The sequence below is a fragment of the Podarcis cretensis genome (genome assembly GCF_951804945.1).
Source record: "Podarcis cretensis genome assembly, chromosome: 14".
NCBI classification, from domain to species: domain Eukaryota; kingdom Metazoa; phylum Chordata; class Lepidosauria; order Squamata; family Lacertidae; genus Podarcis; species Podarcis cretensis.
In genome coordinates this window covers 45,294,797-45,320,510 of record NC_137183.1, presented here as the reverse complement: position 1 = coordinate 45,320,510, position 25,714 = coordinate 45,294,797, and the positions used below count along the sequence as shown (strand labels likewise).

At 41.0% G+C, this 25,714-nt stretch overlaps 1 protein-coding gene across 1 annotated transcript in view; it reads left to right on the top strand.

Annotated features, from left to right (window-relative positions):
- Positions 1-25,714, top strand: part of CYTH3 (cytohesin 3) — a 68,716-nt gene that overhangs the window by 15,849 nt on the left and 27,153 nt on the right. The window contains exons 2-4 of the mRNA XM_079953933.1: positions 21,436-21,518; positions 22,592-22,656; positions 25,263-25,329. Of these exons, the coding sequence (XP_079810059.1) occupies positions 21,436-21,518; positions 22,592-22,656; positions 25,263-25,329 (215 nt within the window). The remainder of the gene's footprint in view (positions 1-21,435; positions 21,519-22,591; positions 22,657-25,262; positions 25,330-25,714) is intronic.

Genomic DNA, 25,714 nt, shown 5'->3' with positions numbered 1-25,714 from the left:
ATGAAGTCTATGATGGTTGAAAGCTTTAATATGCCTAGCTCTAAACAGCCTACTAAATCATGCAGGTAGATTTCCTATTATGATGGAGTATGTATCTACTTAAAAATTTATTTGTCCATTATGTTTGCTGGAAGGTCTTTCAGTTATCATTCTGGCACTCAGAGGGCTCTTGCAGTCACCTCAATTTATGCTAACAGAAGGACAATACATTAGCTCTTTCTCGTCATGGAAGGGAGTATTGGACCCTAAACTATTACTGCTTTTTTCTGCTTTTTTGTGTTTTTTTTTTTTTTTTGAAAAACACATTGTGCCAACACTGAGAATCTTTGATGATGAAAGGACAGGATATAAGCCCATTGAAAATAGCCTGACAATTTACATTGTAGTTGTGGCAATTATCCTGGGAGGGATGGAAGGATATGCTAACAGAATCAGGATGCATTTCAGATGGAGTGAGGATCTCAGTGGTTTGGTGGGTCAAAGAGGTACAGGGAAAGAATTGGCTAGGCCAGAGCAGGCAGGGCCAGGGAGCATCTTCTTAAATTTCACAAGTTTATAATTATTCACTGTAGTCATTGTAGACATTGTAGCTGTCACATCATTTTCATGAGCTTGTCCTTGCTTTGGGGTAAAGCTATTTAGTTATAGTTTCCTAAAGTGAAGCGAGATTTCAGGGCTGAAGCAAGAATCTTATTGTGGGATAGTAGCTGGAAAAAGATTTGCGTCTCTATGTGTATAATAAGTTGCATGTGATATAGCTTTGCCTCAGAGGAAGTTCTTGCTGCTGCTTGACTGTTCCATAGCAACATACATGGAGGTTGAGACACTAGCAGATGCTGGCGATGAGAAAATAGAGTATGTTGCACTGTTTGAATAGTATGTTTTCATTCTTCCAGCAGAAATGTTTGTGCATGTATTGGAGGGAAAAGAAAATCTAGATATTTTTAAAACTTTGAGCACCTTATTATCATTCCCTCTAATTGTCAATTCAGGTGATTGGGCGCCAGTCAGTTTGGAAGGGAAACTGGGCCACCCAAAAATGATACATGGGGGCCCTCCCTCCCTTAGCATTACAGAAAATTGTAGATTGGAGAAGAGATTCAAACAAAACCCACCACCACCATAAAAGGTCTGACAAGGACCTGAGAGTTTTCATGGTGAGGACATAGGGATAAGAAAACGAGTGAAGAGTTAACATCTGGGTTCACATTCAATTCCTGGCTTTGCTCCCCAAAATCAGCACCAGATTTAGGGTGGTGTGGGTGGTTCCTGTGCAGAGAGTGCTGAGTTGAGGAGGTGCAAATTGAGAAGATCCATTGAGGGCCACCAAATATTGGCCCTACACAGGGTGCCATATTACAATAGGTTACCAAAGTCTGTCCCTGCCCAAACGGAAGGTAACAGCCATGCTAAAATCTCAGATCTTCCCATTGTTGGTTTTCTATGGTTACCTTCTGCTTATACATTTACCCTGGAGGTGAAAAAAGGACCTAAAGCAGGGGTAGGCAACCTAAGGCCTGGGGGCCAGATGCGGCCCAATTGTCTTCTCACTGACATCATCGTGTTTTTACATGAGTAGAATGTGTCCTTTTATTTAAAATGCATCTCTGGGTTATTTGTGGGGCATAGGAATTCATTCTCCCCCCCCCTCAAAATATAGTCCAGTCTACCACATGGTCTGAGGGACAGTGGACCGGCCCATGGCTGAAAAAGGTTGCTGACCCCTGACCTAAAGACTCCAGAAGTTTGGCAAACTCTGAGAAGCTTATCAGTTCAGTAAATGGGTGAGAGCATTGCTATGGTGGTGGCCAGAGAAGGAAAAAATAAGGGAAATGAAGGGGAAGCCCAAAGAGGAAATAGTTCTGCTCATGCCCCTACATATTGTGAGTAGGAGGAGGATTAGGTTGGAGGGATGAATGACTTGAAGCAAAGCAAAACAAAAACAAACTCCTCCCAACGCTGTACCAAATGGGAATGTTTCAGGGAAAAAGGAAAAGGAACATCCTTTCCCACTTCCCAGAGCCATCCACCCACTTTATAGCAACCACGTCTGAACCTGTCAGGGAACTGCCATCGGAGCCAGAGGCGGAGGGAAGGCTCCAGAGGGATGCCGGAGAGGGTCCCAGTAGGGAGAGAGGCAGCCCATCCGCTGGGGAAGGAAATCAGCGTAGCACCAGTAGAGGAGGGGGGCAGATGGGGGAATCGGAGAGAAGGCTCCAGGACTCCTCGCTGGAGACCAGCGGGGAGAGCACGGGTCCTCCGCTGCCCACACCCTCCCTGCGCAGAAGTCTTCCGTGCAGGGAGAGTAGGAGGAGACTGGGCATCAAAGAACTTCTATGCATGAAGAAGTTCAAGAAATGCCCACTGACGAATTCTGCCAGCGATTGAGACAGCCACGGATGGGTGGCTGTCCAGACAGAAAGGGTTCACCCAGGTAACCCAGCCAGGTGTGGCGCCAACTTATGCACGAGCAACCCCCCTAGAACCATTACAGAACCCAAGCATCCTAGTATTACTTTAGTACAAGAGGGGAAGGCCTTTGGAGGGGAGGAAAAAATGGTCTTTTTCTAATTCCTTCTGCTCAGTCTCCTAAATCTTGACAGGGCTAAAAGGTTACTGTTCCAGGCTGCTTGGAATAGGGTGCTCCTAGCAGGTGGGATTACACAGCAACATTATGTAGCAGTGTTCACTCCTTTATTGGTGAAGCAGATCAATAAAGCTTGTGTTTGGGATGTGCTAGTTCATGGGTAGGCAAACTAAGGCCCGGGGGCCAGATCCGGCCCAATCGCCTTCTAAATTCGGCCCGCAGATGGTCCAGGAATCAGCATGTTTTTACAAGAGTAGAATGTGTCATTTTATTTTAAATGCATCTCTGGGTTATTTGTGGGGCATAGGATTTCGTTCATCCCCCCCAAAAAATGCAGTCCAGCCCCGCCCCCCCCAGGTCTGAGGGAAAGTGGACTGGCCCCCTGCTGAAACAGTTTGCAGACCCCTGTGCTAGTCCTTAATAAACTACTTGTTTGACAATTGATTAAAGAAGGGTCTCATGTGTTGGCTTTGAAAAGGTTGGTGTGCTTGTATTTAACTACTTGTAGAAGTGATTGTACTTCCCCTATTAGTTATTCATACTTTCCATTCTTCTGAAACCCCTCACAGATAGTTTCTTGCTTGAAGCAGAAATCAGAGTGGAAACTGTGGTGGTGAGTGCTGCCAATTATTTGGCTTCTCCTGGTTCCACTCCAGAACTTTAAACCAGTTGTGGAGGGGAAATGTTGGAGAGTGTAGCCCTGAGCCTTTTTGTCTTTTATCTTCAGAGCAGAAATGATGACATCAACTTGGGAGCACCAGGGTAGTTTATTGACACCCCTCCTTGCTCAGGCAAGTGATTGATTGATAATAGGGCTTTAGTGTTTGTGACAGATTAGCATAGGGGAATTCTTCTTCCATGACTGTCAACTTCCTACCCCAATCTCTCCTTCCTCATTCCCAGCTTGCCCTGGTGTGTCCCAGTCCCAGCTGCTGGGATCCTGTTCCTCTTCTTCCTTCTCTCTGTTGTCTTGTCAGCTCATGCCAATCCCTTGAAAACTTTCTTTTATGCAGACTGTCCTTTGCAGCTGTTTAATTTGCCAGTCATTTTGATATTATTTGTATTGTGACTTTAATTGTTGTACACCAGCCTGATACTTTTGGATATGGTGGTATGGAAATATTCTTAAAGCTCCCTGCTTTAGCAGTGTTGCTGTGAATTCTCCCTGGGAGCGTGGCTATGGGTGCTGTCAATGTTAGCTCATGTACTTCAAAATTTCCACTGTACCATTGATTAAAAAGAAGTTACTGATACTTGTGGTGAACAGTTTAAGTTAAAACTTCTTTCTGCAGTAAATCGATTGAAGCTAGGCCAGTTATTCCTTTACAGTGGTACCTCGGGTTACAGACAGTTCAGGTTACAGACTCCCCTAATCCAGAAATAATACCTCGGGTTAAGAACTTTGCTTCAGGATGAGAACAGAAATTGTGCGGCAGCAGCAGCGGGAGGCCCCATTAGCTAAAGTGGTACCTCAGGTTAAGAGCAGTTTCAAGTTAAGAACGGACCTCCAGAACAAATTAAGTTCTTAACCCGAGGTACCACTGTACTTTGCAAGGAATTGCATGATGGCATGTAATAATCTCTGGTCTGTAGGTTGCATTGTGACAGACCAAGTGGTATTCCAGTTGTTGCAAGTGGTGCAGAGATGTCCCATTCTGACTTACCATACCTCTCTCTTACGCCAAGCCTTGGGACCTGAACATCCCCAAGTGTAGGTCAAATAAAGTCACAAAGGATTTAACAGCCTGATCATGGGAACTAGCATGCTGAGACAGTAGTTCATAAGTTGAAACATACAGTACTGACTCAGTGGGAATGATATAACCTCTCACACTTAACGCTGGAAAGCAACCCCAGCTCAGCAACTGGCATATGGCAACAACTACAGAACTTTTCTCCTGCCTGACACAGAAGCCCTATCCCCATGGAAAAACAGCTTGCCAGATATCATTGTAATTTGTGACCAAGTTTATCTAGTTTTGGGGGATAACTAACCTTTTAAAAAAATCTGTGTTAAATTGCTCGATACACTAAATTGCTTTTTACTGTTGTTGGAGGCTGGATGAAACTAGTTATCTAAATGAATTATGCATAATTCTCAGAACTCTGATTTGGTGGGTGGGTGGACTTGGCACATGCATTCATTCATGGTGTTATATTTAAAAGTCCATATGGAGCTGATTATTTCCTCAGCTTTCTGTAGTAATTATTTTGCTTTTATTTTAAATAAGGCTCTTCTAGTATTTTAAAGCTCAAATTCAGAAAATATGTACATGCCTTTATATGTGTTAAAACAGGAAAATGTTGGATTACACGATGGAGAAATAAATTGATTAAAATGTAGGGAAATTTCTCTCACGCTTTTCTTGGCTCTTTGCATTATAAATGTAGCTCAAGATCACTGTGCATCTGGGAATAATGCAGGATCCAGCTGTATGGGTGGTTGTGTGTGTATGTGTATGGTTCAGTGGTGGTCAAGTCTAAGTCATGGTGTAAAAATTCACTACAGGAAAAAGGCAGGGTGGGAAAAAAATGACGCTGTGTAAAAATATTCAAGGAATAGCAACAGGAAGTTGGTGCCTCCATTTCAGGCTTGTTCTTCAAACCCCATGTTGAAATAATTAGATGCCAAAGCTTTCAAGTTTAGATGAGATTAAGAATAGGCGACTGTGAATTTTCATGTTTTCCTTCAAAATGAAATCATGTTTAGATAATAAAAAATTGATACATTTCCTGACCCAGCCTTTCTCATTCTGAAGTCCATGTGATCCATTGCTTTCTTTGCCATCAGATAAATAACAGGGTTTTTAAAAGTTGAGTGTTTTGATGGAAATGTTTCCCAGTCTCCAAGATGCATGTACATTTTACCTTTTTGAACAAGGGGAGAAGGAAGAAGAAAAAATGTGGGAAGCTGGATGAGGTTTAGAGTGGACAGAAAATGGTGGTGATGATGATAACTGCAATTATATTTTGTGTATCTTCTTTGTGGATACTTGTGCTCATGATAGTTGGAGGAGACATTTATACAATTTAGAAGTATGGGCTTGTTCCCAGCAATAATTATTATTATGTTAAGTCTCAAGTTTGTTACTCTGCACCTGTTGCAATTTAACTTCTGAACAACTGTTAACATGACAGTAGATATAATTATTTTAAATAGATTTGAAAATGTGTTGAGTGTCTGCCTTTTGCAGTTTTGCAAATTGTGATAACTTGCTGCTTTGCCAGCTAGGGAAGAAGAAGAAAATTATTCCTATACCTCTTGAAAACTGTGGGAAACAGAATGTGAGGCTTTCCTTTTGCTATGTGCCATGAAAGCAGCCCACCTTCTGTCAATGAGCATGAAAGAACTCAGTCTATCCTTGATGATATAAGGCAGAGGTTTTCAACCTTTTTGAGTCCATGGATCCCTTGACCAATTACATTTTTTCTGCAGCACCCCTGTGGGGCTCTGGAACCCAGTTATGTCAGCCCTTGCCTGCAGAGTTGGCAGCCTCTCACCCTTTTTCAAACACCCTCCCTTATGGAGTGTTCCCTCAGCCTCCTCTCCTCTCCCCTGACCTTGGGAGTCACAGCCACACAAGCCTTTGAGAGACAGAGATGCAAGAGGTCATCAGAGGAGGGAAGGAAGGAAAGAGGGACAGAGGCCAGTGTTACCCATGACCTCCTGACCATTATTCAAGGCACCCCAGGGTGCCATGGCGTACTGGTTGAAAATCACTGGTGTAAGGGATTATCTCTACCTATACCAGATTAGGGTAATCATAGGAATAATGTGCAAGAAGTCCTGAATTCCCTCATAACATGTATAAAGTAACATAACGTGGTAAGGCAGCCCCTTCCTTACACTTGTAAGAAATTTTCTTTATCTCTCATATTTGGAGGTGAAAAAGTTCTGGGTTCCCTAGGATCCTTGGAGCCCATACCCCCAGATAGGTGAGATACAGAATACCAGCTTCTGTGTACCAGTAAGTGAGGAAGAGTTGCTCCAGGGCCCTGAGTAGGCTGTTCAGGGAGCAGGAATAGCTTCCTCTCTTCCACCTAGCCACAACCCCTTTCTAGCTCTGATTGGAATTTATTTCCTTTATCTCAGAAGTATTCCAGTCTGAGCTTCCTGGGTCCAGGCTTACCACACTACACTGACTCTCAGGGAAAGGTGATAAATATTTTATCTAGTTACAGTGGTACCTCGGGTTAAGTACTTAATTCGTTCCGGAGGTCCGTTCTTAACCTGAAACTGTTCTTAACCTGACGCACCACTTTAGCTAATGGGGTCTCTTGCTGCCACCGCGCCGCCGGAGCACGATTTCTGTTCTTATCCTGAAGCAAAGTTCTTAACCTGAAGACTATTTCTAGGTTAGCGGGGTCTGTAACCTGAAGTGTATGTAACCTGAAGCATATGTAACCTGAGGTACCACTGTATTTCATAAAATTTCTACACTGCTTGATAGTAAAAACAAAAAACAAAAACCCCTCAAAGGGGTTTACTGTCTTTTACTGTAATAATACATTCTCCGTTGATTGGGAAAATGTATCTTCCTTCTCCAGACTTAAAAGTGCCCTTTATGTAGCCATGGGGATATGCTTCTGCTCTCCATTTCTCTAGGAAGTTTTAACAGAACAAATAAATGGGGTTGTCTTTCTCAGCCCTTGGACAGTGTTAGAAACTGAGATATGAAAGCTAGGAGCTAAACAGCATCTTAAACCTAGCTTATGAGTGCAACAACAGAATGTCTAGGCAAACATTTTAATAACAAGAATACAAAGCTGAAAATGAATGGACTGCAGCTAAAATCTTATGTTCATTTTTCACATGGTATAGTCCTCATCTGAAGACTTCAAAAAACACACACAAAGCCATGCTTCCCCTGCCCACTCCCCTAATATTTTTAAGAGGGTCCCTTCTACAGTCTACAGAGAGTGGCTGGAAGTGGGGAGGCAGAAAAAGGTCCTCCTTTCCTTCCTCTTTGCAGAGAAGCCCTGGATTCTCCCTAAACCCCCTTTCCTTCATATAAATATATCTTTTTGGCACCACAATCAACACATATTAAAGGCCTATACAACTGATGGCAGAGACACTCACCTTGAGAGTCCAGTTTGCAAACCTAAGACTTAAGGGTCCTTCAGTGATTCCACTCCAAAATTTGTTTCGATTTTAAGCATCACTGTGAGAGTCTGAGGTAGATAACGTTTTAACATGCACAACTTAAATCATCATACAGGTAGGTAGCCATGTTGGTCTGCCGTAGTCAAAACAAAATTAAAAAATTCCTTCCAGTAGCACCTTAGAGACCAACTAAGTTTGTTATTGGTATGCATGCACACGAAAGCTCATACCAATAACAAACTTAGTTGGCCTCTAAGGTGCTACTGGAAGGAATTTTTTTATTAAATCATCATAACTAACTAACTGGCTAGTATATTTCAAATTAAAAGCACATCATACATTAAAAGTACATTAAACAAGGCAACTAAGACCTAAACAAAACATGTTGGGTTTAAAAGAGAAGAGAAGAGAAAAGAAAAGCTTTCAGGTCCCCAATCCATGCACCTTTTACTCAGGAGGAAGCCCCATTGAACTTGGTTGGGATTTACTTCTGAGTAACAGCGGCAATTTTAATATGAAATATTAGGCGCGGTACTGCACCCAGAGCTCAGAAACTGCTCACGTTTATAAAATTCCCTGTCACGAAACGTGCCCTTGGGAGAAACTTCCTGGACACCCATATAGGAAACTGCAGTTTTATAGCTTGAAGTAAGTAGTGGATGCAATGTCTACTCTGATCTTTTAGGAGTTCATAGCAGTTTTAAATTGTTAAGATTTTTATTTTAACTTTCTAGATATAACAAAGGTTCCTTAATAAGTAGCATCATGGCCAGAGGCTGTTGCAGTTGCGGATTATGCGCTGAAATTTCTGTCATCAATATTCTTCCTGGCCTCTGCCACCTGCAGCTTTGATTTGTGCTAAAAAGTGTCGGAATGCCGCTGATCTGTGTCCTCCCATCCCCCAACTTCTGAAAGTGTTGTGTTGGCTGGACTGAGCACTCCGCCCCAAGTCGGCATCAGAATGTGCTTAAGATCACAGTCCAACACCCTGATACTAAGCCATTGCACCATTATATCAGCTTTTGAAGTTCAAGCGTAATTATGTTGTTATGTAATGTCATGTTTGTTTTAGGCTGTGCTAGCACATCCATTATCACATCTAAATAGCAATTAGATGTTGCTGCACACTCCAGCATTGATATATTAGCTTTGAGTCTCAGGTCTGTTGGTGCCTTCTTGATTAAAATGGTACTCCCTCCCAGCTATTCCACAGTGCTGGGAGAAGGAATACTGTAGGTGATTTGGTGTCAAATTCATTTAGAAGTAACTCTCTTGTTTGTGTGAATTTGACGCCTCTGATCTTAAGAGGTCTTTCTTTGGAATGGCTTCACTCTGGGAAGTTTATATTATTAGAAAGAGAGGTGTCAACAAATGCCTTGATGCAAAAAAGAAAAAGCATCAAGGACCTGTTATTATAATGTGATAATTAATTTTAAGAGAAATACCTCTCATCTATCGGCAATACAGAGGTTGTTAGTGATAGTGATCATGCTTCCTTTTTTAGTGCCAGGTGTGTTTTTTTAACAGTGCTGTGTGTTTTTTTAAGTGAAGAGTGTTTTCTAGTATAAAGAAAATGGAGCTTCCATTTGGTAACAGGGATATTCCAGTGGTATGTGTGACTATTGTGAAAGTTCTGTGCTGCTGAGGGGAAAAACCATCTGGGGATTAGAGTATACAGAACAAGAATGAAACACGATGTCATGGAAAAACAGTGGAGTCCTGGGGGAAGGAGATTACAGGCATCTTACGGAGATGAAAAATAACATGTGCCAATGGCAACACACAGTCCTTTTAATTTTGCTACAAAAATTTACATTCCTTTCTCCCTCTGAGATGCATTATAAATATCAGTCACCATCTTAAGCAGGACTGGATTTCCTATAGCCAGTCTCTGTTTTCAACTGAGCTTAAATTCTTTTTGTTTTGTTTTGTTTAACATACCAGAAGATTTTCCCCCTTGTGTTTCAATTTTTGTTTTGAAATATATATATTTTTGGTATGAGGCAGGTCCCACCCACTTTTGTAACATGTGGTACTAATATCTTATTGGCCTCTGTTTATATTATTGCAAGGCATTTTCCCTTTTTCATGGCTGAAACATTACTTTTATTTTATTCTTTGCTTTTCTGAAGAAAAAAAGCTCAGCTAGGAATCTCTCAAAGGTGCTTTATGTTGTAACTGGATGAAAAAGGTTTTATTGCTTATCTTCCCATTCCTTATTCAGACTGTAAAATTCAGTTGGGGTGATCGTATCTTATATGCTCAAATACATTTGAATTTTCTTTGTCCTCAGGAGGAGAAGCTTGGCAGAGGACCAGACTATTTTCATTTTTCATTTTCTTTTCCATATGGAGTTTGTATTGTTGTAGCAATATAATTAATGTTTCATTTTGGAAGATTTGGGTTGTTATGGCTCTGAATTAGATGCTTTGTAAGATCATTTACAATGTGATGCCTTTATCTCAGGCAGCTTAACATGCTGAAGTCAGCAGATGACAATTTAACTAATGGACTTTGCTCAGAATTGCAACTAATGGCTTTAGTGTCTTTTACTCTTCATGTAGTATATCTGAAGTAGAAACATGTGAAGCTGCCTTATATTGCATCTTCTGCAAACAGAAGCATGACCATACCCATTATTACCTTTGCAGTACAGCACTGGAGGCCATATTCCTTCTTCTTACTTTAAAAAATTATCTTATATTGAATGAAACTTTCTAGCTCTCTGTATTACACAGCATACTGTCAAATGCCTTCTTGAAATGAGTTGTATTGCTTTGCAGGGCAAAGTTCATTGTTTGCTTCTGTTCTCTGTAGTTTTTGTTCTTAGTTTGGTAGTTCAATAAAGCCAAAATTTTATTTCTATCTTTTTTCTTTTAAAAAATAATTTATTTATAACATAGTCCACAACAACTCATATGTACAAACAAATCCACAACCTTTGACAATTTAATTATCAAAATTAAACTCCTATCCCCTTACATAAAGAAAACATAAAAATAAAAGACTTCCTTTATCCTGTAAATGGCCTCCTTATTGTATACTGTTTCGTTTATATGTGATTATTACAATTATGACTTAAAAAACTGCAAAGTCTCCTGTAGAAATTAATCGAAACAAGTCCAGGTATATATTTTGGGGCACTGTTTGGTAAAGTATTCTCTGCATTTCCCCCATTATTTTTGTAATTCTTGTCTGGGTTATCCTCTAATTGTCTCTGTTAATCTGGCCAGTTCAGTATAATCTAATAATTTATCCTGTCATTCACAAATTCTTTCTTCCAATTTCTGGCAAATCCAAAATTTTCTTTTCTTTTACATCCCTGTTATACCCATGACACAACAAACTTGACAAGCAATGTTTAAAGCAGCTTAAGAAAAGCAACCCAGGAAATCATAAGTTCATTTTTGGAAAGGAAAAGGTTATAAACTTCTCAGTAATTTCCCCCAATACAGCACCCACTTTTTCAAGGACCCGCGCCCCCCGTTGTATCCAACTAAATTCTAGGAATAGATCCAGTGAATTGAATGAAGCTAACTATATCCTTTCATTTCATTGGCTGTGCTCTCAGTATGACTAAAGTTGGATACACAACCCATTATATTTCCCAAATTTGTTGACTTCTGGATGCTCTAGTCACACAGTTTGCAAATCAAAATCCTCATAACTTTATTTTTACATATAATACCTTGGTGATCTGATAATTCATGAGTAGCTAAAGGGCATTTTTAAAAATTCTGGAATGTTGCCTTAATGCTACAAACTCAGATGCAGATAAAGGCATATTTTCTTTTTATGTTTCATCAGAAGACTATGAGAAGTGCTGCTTTTGTGTTTGAAAATGAAAGAGATGAAAAGTTGGCTGAGGAAAAATATGTCTTGAATGAATAATGTGGGTTCATTACTTTTCTGTAGACCTTGATGGGGCCTGGATTTCTCCAGCTTTGCCTAAAAGCAGAAGTGTGAGTTTTAATGTACAAGTGTGTGTGTATGCACACGTGTGTGTGTGCGCGCGCGCACACACACACACACACACACACGTATGGATGGATGGACAGTGCAAGACTTTGCGTGTGGTTATTTGTTTGAATCTGATTAGAAAGACTTAACACTAAAGAGGAGCTTTGTCTGGACTGTTCGTCCTGAGCTTAGCGCAGCATTCAAAACTCCCATTGTTCTAGGTGCATTTTGTGGCAGGAAATTTCATTAATGTGAGCAGTTTCTGAGCTCTGGGTGCAGTACTGCGCCTAAGATTTCAGATAAAACTGCCACTGCTGGAAGGAAAGGAGGACTTTTTTCCGCCTCCCCACTCTTAGCCACTCTCTGAATGCTGGAGAAGGGACCCTTATAAGAATATTATGGGAGTGGGCAGGGGAAGTATGGCTTTGGTTTGTTGTTGTTGTTTTGAAGTCTTCAGATGAGGACTAGAACATGTGCAAAATGAACATAAGATTTTAGCTGCAGTTCATTTTCAGCTTTGCATTCTTGTTATTAAAAAGTTTGCCTAGACGTTCTGTTGTTGCACCCATAACCTAGGTTTCAGGTGCCATTTAACTCCAAGCTTTCATATCTCGCTTTCTAACACTGGCTTAGAACTATGTTTAAGCTTCTTCAAGGATAAGAAAGGAAAGGCAAAGTTAAAATGCAAAAGAGTAGCACTGATGAAACAGGGCTGTGTTTGAGCTAATGTATCTTCCGCTTAAAGTTTACAAATAAAAGAGCTGGAAGACATGCACAAACTGGGTTGGATGATAAATCTGGGTTGATCATTCTAGCAACTGTACATCTACAAATTGCCTGAAACAGGCAAGGCGTCCCAAAGTATGAAGCAATCAGTATTTATGGATACAAAACAAGAAGGTGGGGGCAAACTCTGTCCTGACTTAATAGCATGTAGCATGAATATATCAATAGATGTTTGAATGGATGCATCTGGGCCAGGTGAGGAGCTGGCTGTGAAATAGGGAAAAAACATCCATACACCTCTGCTTGGTGCTAAATAAATGGATTTCATATTTGTCAGGGAAATAATATTCTGTGGATTATCTAAATACATAAATGAGGTGGTAGCAGTTGTAGTAGCTCATCTTCTATATCCTTTGGCTGTACCAGTCTTACCCAATGGGCACCAGCCACTACTGGATTGCCTGACATGTTGACTGTGCTCTTGCTACCACCTGCAGTCTTGTTGGGTAGAAACATAGTGCATTGGTGTTGCCGGTGCATGTCAGTGGAGGGAGTGTGGAGACACAGATGTGGTACATATGAAGTTGCCTTATGGCAAATCACACCATTCTAGAGTAAGTTCTCTAATATTCCAAAATCTGTCTTTCAGCTGATGGTAGATCAGTTTGCAGTGCACAGTGCAAGCTGGTCTTTGACCGTAGTAAATTATCTGTCTATCTGTTCAGTATGTTTTGCTTCTATCTAGTTATGACAATTGCTCTGGAAAGCAGCATGGAAGGCATTACTCTTAAAATTGCTTTTGAGTAAATTTACAGAGGCAGCATAATGAGTTACTGTGCCAGATAAGTAAAAAATCTTCACAAACAAGTAGATTTTAATTTAATGTAATACCGCTTTTGGTGCCTGCACACTCATGCCTCATTGGTGGAAGTAATCCTGCCATATGCAGGATTAATGGTTGTTCTAGCTTAAATGATTATTTGAAAACTTTCCACCACAAAATTCATTTTATTAGAAAGCCCTTAGTGTGCCCTCATTCAGCTAATCCCTTTAATCCAATTATAAATATTAAACATGCCTAATAAGGTCTCAAGAGAAATAATATCTGAACTATGATTTTAAAAAGCTACCTGTATTTCGTATTTGAGTTAATTTTGTCACTACCGTAGCAATATAATCTCACTAAAAGCTACAGAATATTTTTTGGCCCCTGCACACCACTGTATAGCAACATGATGGCATGAAGTGCTTATTAGCATTTACTTTTTCAGCATGATACTTTGCTGAATATCTTCTGGTTTGTCTGTTTTATTTGTAGGACAAGTGCTCTCTCTGACTGAGAAAGAGGTCCTATACTTCTCCTTTCACCCAGATTTCATACAGTGGCCCCTTGCAGTGTCACATTTCAGAGTAGGGGTGAGGAATCTCAGGGCAAATGTGACCATCCAAGCCTGTCTGTTTAGTCCTCTGGCACTCCCTGGACCATGCCTCCATCACAGGTCACACACACCTCACTAGCCCTACTCAGCCTCCCAACTTAGTGATTTTACATGGCTGTTGTGTATTGTTGTGCTTTTGTGTTGTCAACTGCCCTGTGATCCTTGGATGCAGGGTGGCATAGAAATTTGATAAATAATAGAAATAAAATAATCCCATGAATGTGCATGTTGCTCTCTTGTCATTTTGATCCTTTTTCCAAACCGTTCTTGGATACAATTGTGTATGTCAAATTAGATTCACTTGCTGTCTGTAGATACACGAAACTCGCTGACAGGAATTCAATATTGCATTGTGAGAGCAGTTATCCAATACATGTTAAAAGGAATGTACCTGTTGGACAGTTTTTACAGTTGAGGCAGAACTGTAGCAAGGTGGAGCCGTATAATAATCAGGCATGTAGATCTTCTGAATAACGTTGTGGTTAAATTGGCAGCAGCTTGACAGGGTTTGCTTGGGGACAGGGTGTCTAGCCCATCAACTGGTCAGCTTGGTGTTGTTACCTGGAAAGCTCCTAGGATAAACAGTTTGTCTGTGAGCAAGTCATGCCAGATAAATATCATTTTCCCCCAATAGTTACAAACTTGGTGGATCAGGGGAATGCTGTGGATATTTCAGTAAGGCTTTTGGCAAAGCCCCCATGATCTTCCTGCAGAGAAGCTGGTAAAATGTGGGCTAGACAAGGTATCTGTTAGGTGGATTTGTAGTTGGTTGACTGACCAAACCCAAAGAGTGCTCAGTTCCTCATCATCCTGGAAAAAAGTGACAAGTGGGGTGCTGGCTGCAGGGTTTTGTCCTGAGCCCGTTGTTGTTCAATGTCTTTCTAAACAATTTGGATGAAGACGTTGAGGGGATGTTCATCAAATTTGCAGATGACACCAAACTGGGAAGGGTAACTAATGATGAAGGAGACCCTGCTCTTTGTGTCTTCCACAGCAGAGATTAGGAGGGCAGTAACATGAGAAAGAGTGTCACCACCAAGAATGTCCTATCTGTGAAATTTGCTCTGCCGTTACTGTAGAAACATCTGAGAGAAGGCTTAAGATATAGTGAGTGAATAATTTATTGGGGTGTGTGCGTTTTACCTGGTAAAAATCTTCCCATCTAATAATTACCATACTAACCCTGAATGGGACATGAAGAGTGTGGGAAAAACTTGGAGGAAATTGCATCAATCTTATGTAATACTGTGATTCAGCCTGTAAGGATGTGAGTGTGTGGGCAACTGAAACAAACAGAAATTGGAAGGTAGAAAACTTGAATAGTTTCTGGTAGTGCAACATGGTGTGTTTACATCCCCAGACCAAAATTGTGCTTCTAAAAGATGGAAAATAAAATACGAGAATGCCTGCTTGAAGGGGATTCCAGAGGACTTTACAAAATTAGACTGTGTATGTCAGGCCCTCTGTAACTAGCAGCATCTGTATACTATGGCAGTCATCCAAAGGGTCTGTGGACCTTTTACACACATGACTTCCTGCTCTCCTCTGTGAGAAGGGAAACTGTGCAGAGGAGTGCTGATTCTGCTAAGAATTATAAATACACAGTTTGCTTAAAACCCTGTAGTAGTTAGAAAAGTAGGTGGCTGAAGATGAACTTGTGATCTGCTATAAACTGCAGTAGACGGGCTTTGTGTGAGATAGATTTCTGGAACTGAGCCACTGATTTTTAGAACAGCTTAACCTTTATTTTGTGTGGGACGCGGGTGGCGCTGTGGGTAAAAGCCTCAGCACCTAGGGCTTGCCGATCGAAAGGTCGGCGGTTCGAATCCCCGCAGCGGGGTGCGCTCCCGCTGCTCGGTCCCAGCGCCTGCCAACCTAGCAGTTCGAAAGCACCCCCAGGTGCAAGTAGATAAATAGGGACCGCTTACCGGCGGGAAGGTAAACGGCGTTTCCGTGTGCTGCGCTGGCTCACCAGATGCAGCTTTGTCACGCTGGCCATGTGACCCGGAAGTGTCTCCGGACAGCGCTGGCCCCCGGCCTCTTGAGTGAGATGGGCGCACAACCCCAGAGTCTGTCAAGACTGGCCCGTACGGGCAGGGGTACCTTTACCTTTACCTTTAACCTTTATTTTATTACATTTATATCCTGTATTTCTTCCACCATGGAATATTTGAGTTGGGGGAGTAAAATGGCTTGAATATTTGCTTAAATAGGTCCCATTAATCCTGGTCAGGAACACCTTGAACTTGAAGCTCCAAGGGAGCTGCTGCTTCAGCAGGGAAACAGCTCAGACTTCAGTCTCATATAGGAGTTGAAGGTTTTACCTGTTGGTTGCTCTCAGCTAGTCATAGATCTAGACACCTGCTAACTCCTCCACCTGAATGCCTGACTCACTAGCTTTTGTCTTGTGAGCCTGGAGGTGAAGGATAAGGTCTGAGAGCCAAAAAGGAACCTAGGCAAGGCAGTTGGTGTGGAGACTTCAGGTCCCAGGGTGGAAATGTCTAGATCGGCTGACTCCTCAACTTTGTGGGAGATAGAGATCTATTGGGGTGGTGATGGTCTTGCTGCCTGCTCGTCTTCCAAGGAGTCCCCAGGTTTCAGTTCTGGACAGGGGTGAACCTTGACAAATATTCTGCTGGGATTGTTTGTATTGAAAAATATTGTCCCACAATGAAATCTGACCACGAATCTATCGTTATAGGAATTTTTTGTGAGATCCTAAGAAGCTTACAAGTGATGAACTCCTTATTTATAAATGTTATATGGAAGTTGGGAAAGATTCTAGTGATTAAGTAGAAAAGTTGTGTGTGTGTGTAGAACAGTGGACACAAGAAAAGCTGTTCGGAATAATGGACTAGGCCGGTCAGTTTAGTTTTTCCAGTTGTGTTTGTAATAGGTATTGACTTGAAAATTACCATGCTATTCAATCCACTGCCCCCCCCCCCCAATATCATACAAGCTTTACTGGAATATAGAGCAGGCATTTTTTGTAATGAGAACATGCGTCTTAACAAAAAACAGAATACTGAAAATGACTGACCACACTCTAGAAGTGCCTTTATTACTGGGATTGTGTGCTTAATTGTCACATGATAGCATGTCAATGCTACTGGTCTGTCTCTTGACAAGAAGCAAACTTTTTGACAGCAACCATTTTTACATCTCTTCTGAGGTGGAAGTACAAAGTCCAGATTTTTCACAAAGCTGGGCTTTGGGGCTAGCAAATGGGCATCATCTTTGAAACTGTTCCAAACAAAATTCTGTGACTGGAACTTAATCTGCTAAAGAAGTACACTGACTGCTAATAAAGACATAAATGGAAATTTAGTTCCATAACTTTCAGTCCTCAGTTTAGCTTTATACATTAACTTTAAAAAACCCTGGCATGGCCTGCAAGTAAATTACCCAGACTTTGCATGGAGGAAGAGACCCTGAAGTGACCTATGGGGAGACTGTTGGCTTGGTTTAATTCAGGTATCTGTGCAGTGTGATGGCCTGCCCTCTGTCTAGGATGGTGCAAGGTCCAAAGTCTGGCGGAGGGTTGAGGACACTGATAATCTGACGTTTTTTCTGCCTAGCTGTACTCTCTCTGTCTATTCTTTACAGGAAGTAAAAAGTAGTAGGCACTTCTCTCAGTGTAGAAAGTAGAGCCCCTCAAATATTGGAACCTGTGTTGTTTTATCTTTATGATTTAGAGTTAGGGGTAATGAGGGAGGTAACAAAATTTGCTGATGATACTGAATTGTTCAGGGTTGTTAAAAAGGGATTGCAAGGCACTCCAAAGGGTATCTTCAGACCGAGTGAATAGAGAGTAAAATGGCAAATGCAATTCAGTGTAAAGTGGTTCACTTTGGGACAAAAGATCCTAATTTCACTTATATGCTAAGCAGGTCTGACAGTGACTGCCTAGGAATGATAACTTGGGGTTGTAATGGATAGCTTCTTGAAGATGTTGACCCAGTGTGTGGTGGCTATAAGAAGGTGTATTGCAAATGAGGGATACTTAGGAAAGAGATTGAAAATAAAACTGCCAACTGATGTACTATGTTTTTTAAAAAGGAAAGCATTGTTCTGTTAGTCATATAATTTGCATTTATATGCAAAGACACTGAGTGGGGCATACACATCATGGGCCATGCTATCTGTGTTGCTTGTCCTGCTGGCGAAAGTTCACTTAAGGAAAGAGGAGTAAAGGTCAGCGGTTCAGGAAGAGTTGATTGGGAGCTTTCAAAGAGTCTTCAAGCAATTTTCTTCTAAAACTATCTTATTGAGGTTAGCCTTTCCTCACTATTCTTTGAAACCCATCTTAAAAATAGCCCTTACTGTGGATGGTTCTGGTTATCATAAACGAAATGTGAATTAACCAATAGATTTTGCATTTTCTTGCGTAGAACGAAATTGAAACAAATTGTTTCATGTGCCCTGGTAAGTGACTTTTTGTATGCTCTGGCACAAAAAGAAATGGAAACTTCTTTTGTAACTGTATCATGATGACATCAAGGTATTCTTGCTCAGTTGTGCTGAAACTGTTGCCCTGTGCAGGAAATCTTTTGTTTTCTTTCTTTTTTCTTAAAAAAAGTGACCTTTCCATCCATGCACTTCCTACACAAAGCAGTGGACTACAAAAATGTTAGGAATTTGATAGTTAGAAAACAGTTTTTAGCATTATTATTATTATTATTAAAAATGCTTAATATTAGAGGCTTTGTTCATCTATGGAAATCTTTATTGGTGTATATTTCAGTATTGTTTAAGTGCTGTAGCCTTCTGGTGTCTTGAGGCTGTTCTCTTTAGAACACATCCTCAGTACCATGTCACAAAAAGTCTGTGGATGATTTAAGGTATGTAGAAATGACATATGACAGCCGAGATGGATGGGTGACTTCTTGTTATCCCCACAGACATGGAACCTGGGGCATACCGCCCCCCCCCCCGCCCCGTTGTGACACCACTACTGCATGGTTTAGTAGCATTTTGGGTAGCGGTATTTTTAGAATAATGGGTGGCAATATGAATCAGAAGTGAATCAGAATAAAACAGTGACCCATTGGGGTGGAGGTTACCTTTCCTCTTCCTAATTTCAGAGGAAATATGCCTACACTAGCATGTTTTATTTCCTCTTCTCATTGCACCTGTTTTTGTGTGTGTGTTTTTGTTTTTTTTAACAGTGTTGTTCCACAGAACACTGAATTCTAGAGCAGACCACCAACAGAGTTAAGATTTTGTTTAGCATTGTCGTGTTACACTGCACCAAAACTCAGACAGTAGCAAACCCTTGTGTTGCATGACTGGAAGCTTTGTCACTTACAGCTTAGTTGCATAATTTGGGTCTCATACTTTGTTTCTTTGGCTATAGTTTCCAAATCCTATGATGTGTAAATGCTCTCCTTCGTATGGGTTTTCCCCACATCAGATTCAGTGATCTTGATGGTGGTGCAGTGATGGGTTGAGAAGTACCTACATGATCTGGAAATGTTACCCATAATTATATGGGAGCTGACTACAGGACAGTGACAGACACGTCCCCCAATTCAATGAAACACAACAGAAAATAGTAGTTTCCAAATCCTATGATGTGTAAATGCTCTCCTTCGTATGGGTTTTCCCCACATCAGATTCAGTGATCTTGATGGTGGTGCAGTGATGGGTTGAGAAGTACCTACATGATCTGGAAATGTTACCCATAATTATATGGGAGCTGACTACAGGACAGTGACAGACACGTCCCCCAATTCAATGAAACACAACAGAAAATAGTAGTTTTAAATTCCACATCCCATCTGTGGAATGTTCTCCCCAGGGAAGTTAGCCTGTTGCCTTCATTATACAACTTTAGGCACCAGGCAAAAACATTCCTTTTTAACCAGGCCTTTGGTTGATTTGATTGACATTGTATGCCCTTATAAATTGCTGTTCTTTTTGGGGGGTGTTATTGGGTTGCTGTTTTTCTGATTATATATATATATTGGTTTTATAATTTGATTTTGTTCTGTGAACCCCTCTGAGACCTCTGGGTATAGATTGGTATATAGATTCAATGAATAAATGAATGAATAATTTAAATATCATCACATGAGAAGGAAGAAGCATCCATGTTTGCAAACCTATTTAAAATGGAGGACTTTTATACTCAAGATTTTCCAGTCATTGCTGTGAGTTGACTTTTTTTTAAAGGTGTGGTTGTGGATAACTAAACTGCATATTGTTCTGTCACGGTATTTCCTTGCAGTTTAGAATATATATATATATATATATATATATATATATATATATATGGAAGAGTAAATTTGATTAGTTGGCAATACTCGTTATGTTTTATGGTTGATATTCCTAATTTTTTTGTTATTTATATTCAGAATACCAAGTATTCTGAATGCTTCCAACTGGTGTTTATTTGGTATTGAGAGTAGCTTCAGTAGTGGTCAAATACATTGAAGAAGAGACAAAAATATTTATTTTTTAAAAAGTAACATTTGCTGCTTCTTTTTATCCAGTTTTCTAAATGTTTGTGTTTTTAGATAAGCAAAAAGCATTTGCTGTATAAATGACTTCATTTATCACACTTTACCGTTAATGTGGAAAAAGTAAAGTTGCTAATTATTTCAGTATTTGTCTATCATGAAGTCTGAGGCACGAACTGCTTTTATCATTTTTTTAAAGCAAACAGTTTCCAAATTACCCTGTGCTGTACCTCCTCATTGAAAAGATGTGTTAGTCCAGTTGTTAAGTTGACAGTGTTGAATTATGTATGGAAAATGTGACAGCCTGAAGGTGTTTACTGTTAGACTAATACTTCCCCTAAATGACAAGAGCTTCTCTTCACAAGAAAACATATTATAAATATGCTTTGTTATGTCAGAACTAGCACAAACTGTCGTTAGCTTTAATGATGGTTTGTTCAGACGAGCCATCTTCACATTAAGATTTTAAAATCCTGGGTTGTATAGTGAAAACTAATTACAGTTTCCAGTTCAGACATAATGACAAATAACAATTAATTAAAAATAGGGGGGCTGTATCCAACCAATTTTTATTGTCTCCATTAATTTCAGTGGGTATGCTTGGATGCAACTCAACAGCATATGCTCTTTACCGCCTAATATATATGAGGGCAGTGGGGTGGGGGGAGTGGGAAGCAGGCTTATGCATGCAACAAAAAACTATGGCTTAATGTAATTGCTGAACAAATTTGCTGGTTCCTACTGGTTCACGAAGTGCTATTGCAATCCCTTTGCTGGCTGTACTTGACTTGAGGCACAACTGAGGATAAAACAGATTTAAAAGAGAACCAAGATGAAGGAAGACTTTAATGCCCTTTGATTACTGGAATGATGCTTGTAATATGAATGTAATACACAATAGAATGGAAAGCAGTTTACTTTTCATAATGTGAAATCTATCTGTCATTCATACTGAAACCCTGAGACAATTGCATTTGTTAGTTAATACCAAGTTCTGTATACTGGCACCACTATTTTCTCCAAAGTTGGTCATTAAGAATGTTGTCTGTGCTTTCTTGGCACAAACTGTTGATGTGAATGAGACTTTTACTTGTGAAACATGAAGTACCAGAGTATAAAGCAATTATACATAATTGTGTGTGTTTTCCCCTCCAGTGCCTGATGATCTTTCTGTAGAAGAGAGAGAAGAGCTTTTCAATATTCGCCGTAGAAAAAAAGAATTAATTGATGATATTGAGGTAAACATTTTCCTTAAATCAAAATGTCGGTTGCTCTGAAATTAATGGTACGAACTGTGTATTGAGTTGTAAAACACTATGGTAGCTTTTTACCACAGTCTGAAGAGATTAATTTCCAATAATTGCTATTAGAATTAGGTGTTCCAAGTGCTGTAACTCTGCAGAAATTGATGTCATAGTTGTTGGCATCCATCTGTCTCAAGAGACAATTGAGAGCACCTCCAGGGGTGAAGTCAAATCACTGCATTATAGCACATAGTGACCTCCCCGGTGCGCAAGCCTGGGCAGTGTGCATGGGAGTCCTGGGCTGCCCACACGATAAGACCCCCCTTTTGGTCTGACTGATGTGGTCCAAAGGAAAGCAGAGCGATACATTTGGCACCAGCTTGGCTGCAGTAGTTGCTGGAAGGAGGCATACAAGGCCCCATCCAACTTTTTTGGGATTCCACTCCGGATTTGTGTAGGGTTTACTCCTTACTCTTTTCTTTTCTTGAAGATATCCCACAAGACAGCAGAGGTTTAGGATCAGAGTTTTCCTTCTCCTACATGGGCTATCTTCCCAGCTTGACAAGCCCCATCTGCCCCTTACTTCCCTCTACATGTGCAGAAACTGCCTTCTTGACCATTGGACCCACAATTGGTCTTATGCACTCAATCTGGTGGAGCCCTGTCTTCTCATGCAGGGGAAGGCCCTAACTCACTGAGGGTTTGAGACCCATTGGCTATCAGCCAGTCAAAACCATTTGCTAGGTGTGGCTGTTGTTGCATGCTGACAGCTTCTAGGAGCCACATGTGAGAACTGAGTGCAGGGTGAGGACCAAAGGGGGACAAACTACCCCAGAAGGAGCACAAGGTGTCCCCCACCAGAGGTACTACCCCTCCCCTAACACCTCATACACCCAAAGGTCATAGTGGTGTGTGAATAGTATGATATTGCAGGTAAATACACCAGAGCAGACTTTTGTGATAGGATTGTTGCTCTGTTTCTAAATTCAAAAAGAAGCCAGTGAAATCCACCTATTTTTTGGAAAAGCTGTTTAATGTTCGCTTGTATTCTTCTCTCATTTTTGCAGCGGTTAAAATTTGAAATAGCAGAGGTTATGACTGAAATCGATAACTTGACAAGTGTAGAGGAAAGGTAAGCTGACTTTGTCACATGTGTGCTTTATGGAAAAGCAGCTTTCTGTTGCTTCAGCTTTTTTGAGGGCCTTGCAGAAATAGCCTAACTTCCAGCAGAGACCTTGATTATGCGCCCCCTCGCCCAGCTTGTCCGGAGTTTTGGGCTGGGCTGCCATCAGTATGCTGATGACACCCAACACTATCTGTTGATGGATGGCCACCCTGACTCGGCCCCAGACACACTGATCAGATGCTTGGAGGCTGTGGCTGGATGGTTACGTGGGAGCCGGTTGAAGTTAAATCCTTCGAAGACAGAGGTCCTCTGGCTGGGACGGGACGACATGGGACTGAGGGGGCAACTCCCATCTCTTGCGGGGGTGCAATTAGTGCCAGCACGTTCCGTTAAGAGTTTGGGTGTAATCTTCGATACCTCCCTCTCCATGGAGGCGCAGATTGCAGCTATTACAAAGGCAGCATTTTTTCATCTCCGCCAAGCTAAGCAGTTGGCTCCCTACCTCTCTCGCCCTGACCTAGCCACTGTGATCCACGCGACGGTCACCTCCAGACTGGATTATTGTAACTCGCTCTACGTGGGGCTGCCCTTGAGACTGACCCAAAAACTCCAGCGGGTGCAGAATGCCGCAGCGAGACTCCTTACGGGGTCTTCGCTGCGAGATCACATTCATCCGGTGCTATACCAGCTGCACTGACTCCCGGTGGAGTATAGGATCAGGTTTAAGGTGCTGGTTTTAACCTTCAAAGCCCTATACGGCCTAGGACCCTCGTACCTACGGGACCGCCTCTCCTGGTATGCCCCACAGAGGAACTTACGGTCTTCAAATAAAAACATCTTGAAGGTCCCAGGCCACAGAGAGGTTAGGCTGGCCTCAACTAGAGCCAGGGCTTTTTCGGCTGCGGCTCCAACTTGGTGGAATGCTCTGTCACAAGAGACTAGGGCCCTGCAGGACTTGACATCTTTCCGCAGGGCCTGCAAGACAGAGCTGTTCCGCCAGGCCTTTGGTCAGGGTGTAGCCTGACTCCCTCCTTTGGCAATCTTTACAAAACTTTAGTTTATGGTTGCCATCAATTTTGATTTTAATTAATTTTTATAATGTTTTTATAATGTTGCACTACTTCAGTGTTGTTAGCCGCCCTGAGCCCGGTTTCGGCTGGGGAGGGCGGGATATAAATAAAATTTATTATTATTATTATTATTGTCTTCTCGGCCCCTATGTACTGCCTGTATTCAAGGGGGGGGGATAATTAGAAGTAGTTCTATTATTGAAATTTACTGCTTATTCCCACAAAGAGCTAGTTTATCAAATGCAGGATGGGGTACAGCAACTAGTTAGCCCCATGATTATGATATTCAGCACCGCAGGCGCTACAAAGTTGAGAAATGGCAACTGAGTGCACTGTTTTGGGATGTGTCTCTCCCTTTTACCTTGCACATAATACCGCTGTTCCTGTGTCATTGTAAGCTTCCCCTTGATGGCTGTGCATTTGTGTAGGTTCTTCACATTTAGTATTAAACTTGGCTAAGGTGATTCTTGCTATTTGGTCCATTAAAATCAATGGAGCCTGTGTCTGAAACCTATAGGACACAAAATGTTGTTGTTGTTGTTAATTTATTTATACCCCACCTTTCTCCCTTAAAAACTGCTAAAAATATAGGAAAAATCATGATTAAAAACACTGATAAAATTAAAGCTATATAAATCTATAAAATACTGTATATTTAAAACATACAAATAATTGTAATAAAAATAATTGTAATGGCACACGCCCTTTAGTTAAAAGCAGTCATTTCCCAAAAGGCTGTCTTCACCTGCTGGCAGAAGGAAGGCAAATAGGCAGCCTGTCTAGCTTCTCCAGGGAGGGAGTTCTAAAGTCTGGGAAGCAGCCACCAAGAGGGCTGTGCAATTTACTTATACACCAAAGTAATTAAGTAGCATCCTGATCTTAGCAAATAGGGTGTATCTAGCCTGCTGTGCTGTCTGCCACTTTCAGTACTTTTGTTAAAGTTAATACTCAGTGTGTCACTCTGGGTGCATTTGGGTTTGTGTTGACTGGAATGCCATTAGAATGCAGTGTGTCCTCGTTTCTGCAACACTTTCTTCTGTCTTTGTGTGATGCAGCTAACATAGTGCAGACTCCCACAACTTCTCCGGCACAATGTCCTCAGCTGGCATGTTCAGCCACTGCAACATCATAGGCTGCTGTTTTGTGCTAGCATTGCAGACCTAAAGGCTTATTTGCCAGTACAGAGACTCCAAAGATTGCACCGCCAATTGGCTTGGATTGAAATAATCCAGTTTAACTGGTTTGTGAGTTAAAGCCATGCACATTATCCTCTTTAATGCCCTTCCTCTAATGTATGTCAGGAGGGTTTAAATACAATGTATTAAAAATCTAAAATGAAGTCAAAGCTACTTTGAATTATTTTTGAGGGTAAATATTTCCCTTTCACTTTGGGAGTAAAAGTTCAGCCATTCCATCCTATTCATACTGACTGTATAAGATGAACATGTAAATAATATTTAAAATGTAAACATCAAAGATGTTTAACCAAATACATCTGTGTAATATTCTTTTCCTTTTATTTCCCCCCTTACAAATATACAGCAAAACTACACAGAGAAATAAACAAATAGCTATGGGAAGAAAAAAGTTCAATATGGATCCCAAGAAGGTAGGACTTTTGTGTTCTTGAGAATGTATGCTTCTTATTTATTTATGAAGTTTTATATCCCACTTTTCAGTTACGAGAGATCCCAATGCAGCTTGCAAAGTACATTAAAAACATATATACAATAAAATCACAATGAAGTACAATCGTACCTTGGATGTCAAACAGAATCCGTTCCGGAAGTCGGTTTGACTTTCAGAACGTTCGGAAACCAAAGTGCGGCTTCTGATTGGCTGCAGGAAGCTCCATTTGGGTTCCAAAGAACGTTCACAAACTGGAACACCCACTTCCACGTTTGCAGTATTCAGGAGCCAAAACATCCGAGTACCAAGGAGTTTGGGATCCAAGGTACAACTGTACAAAAGAATGGAGAGTTTAAAAGCCAGAG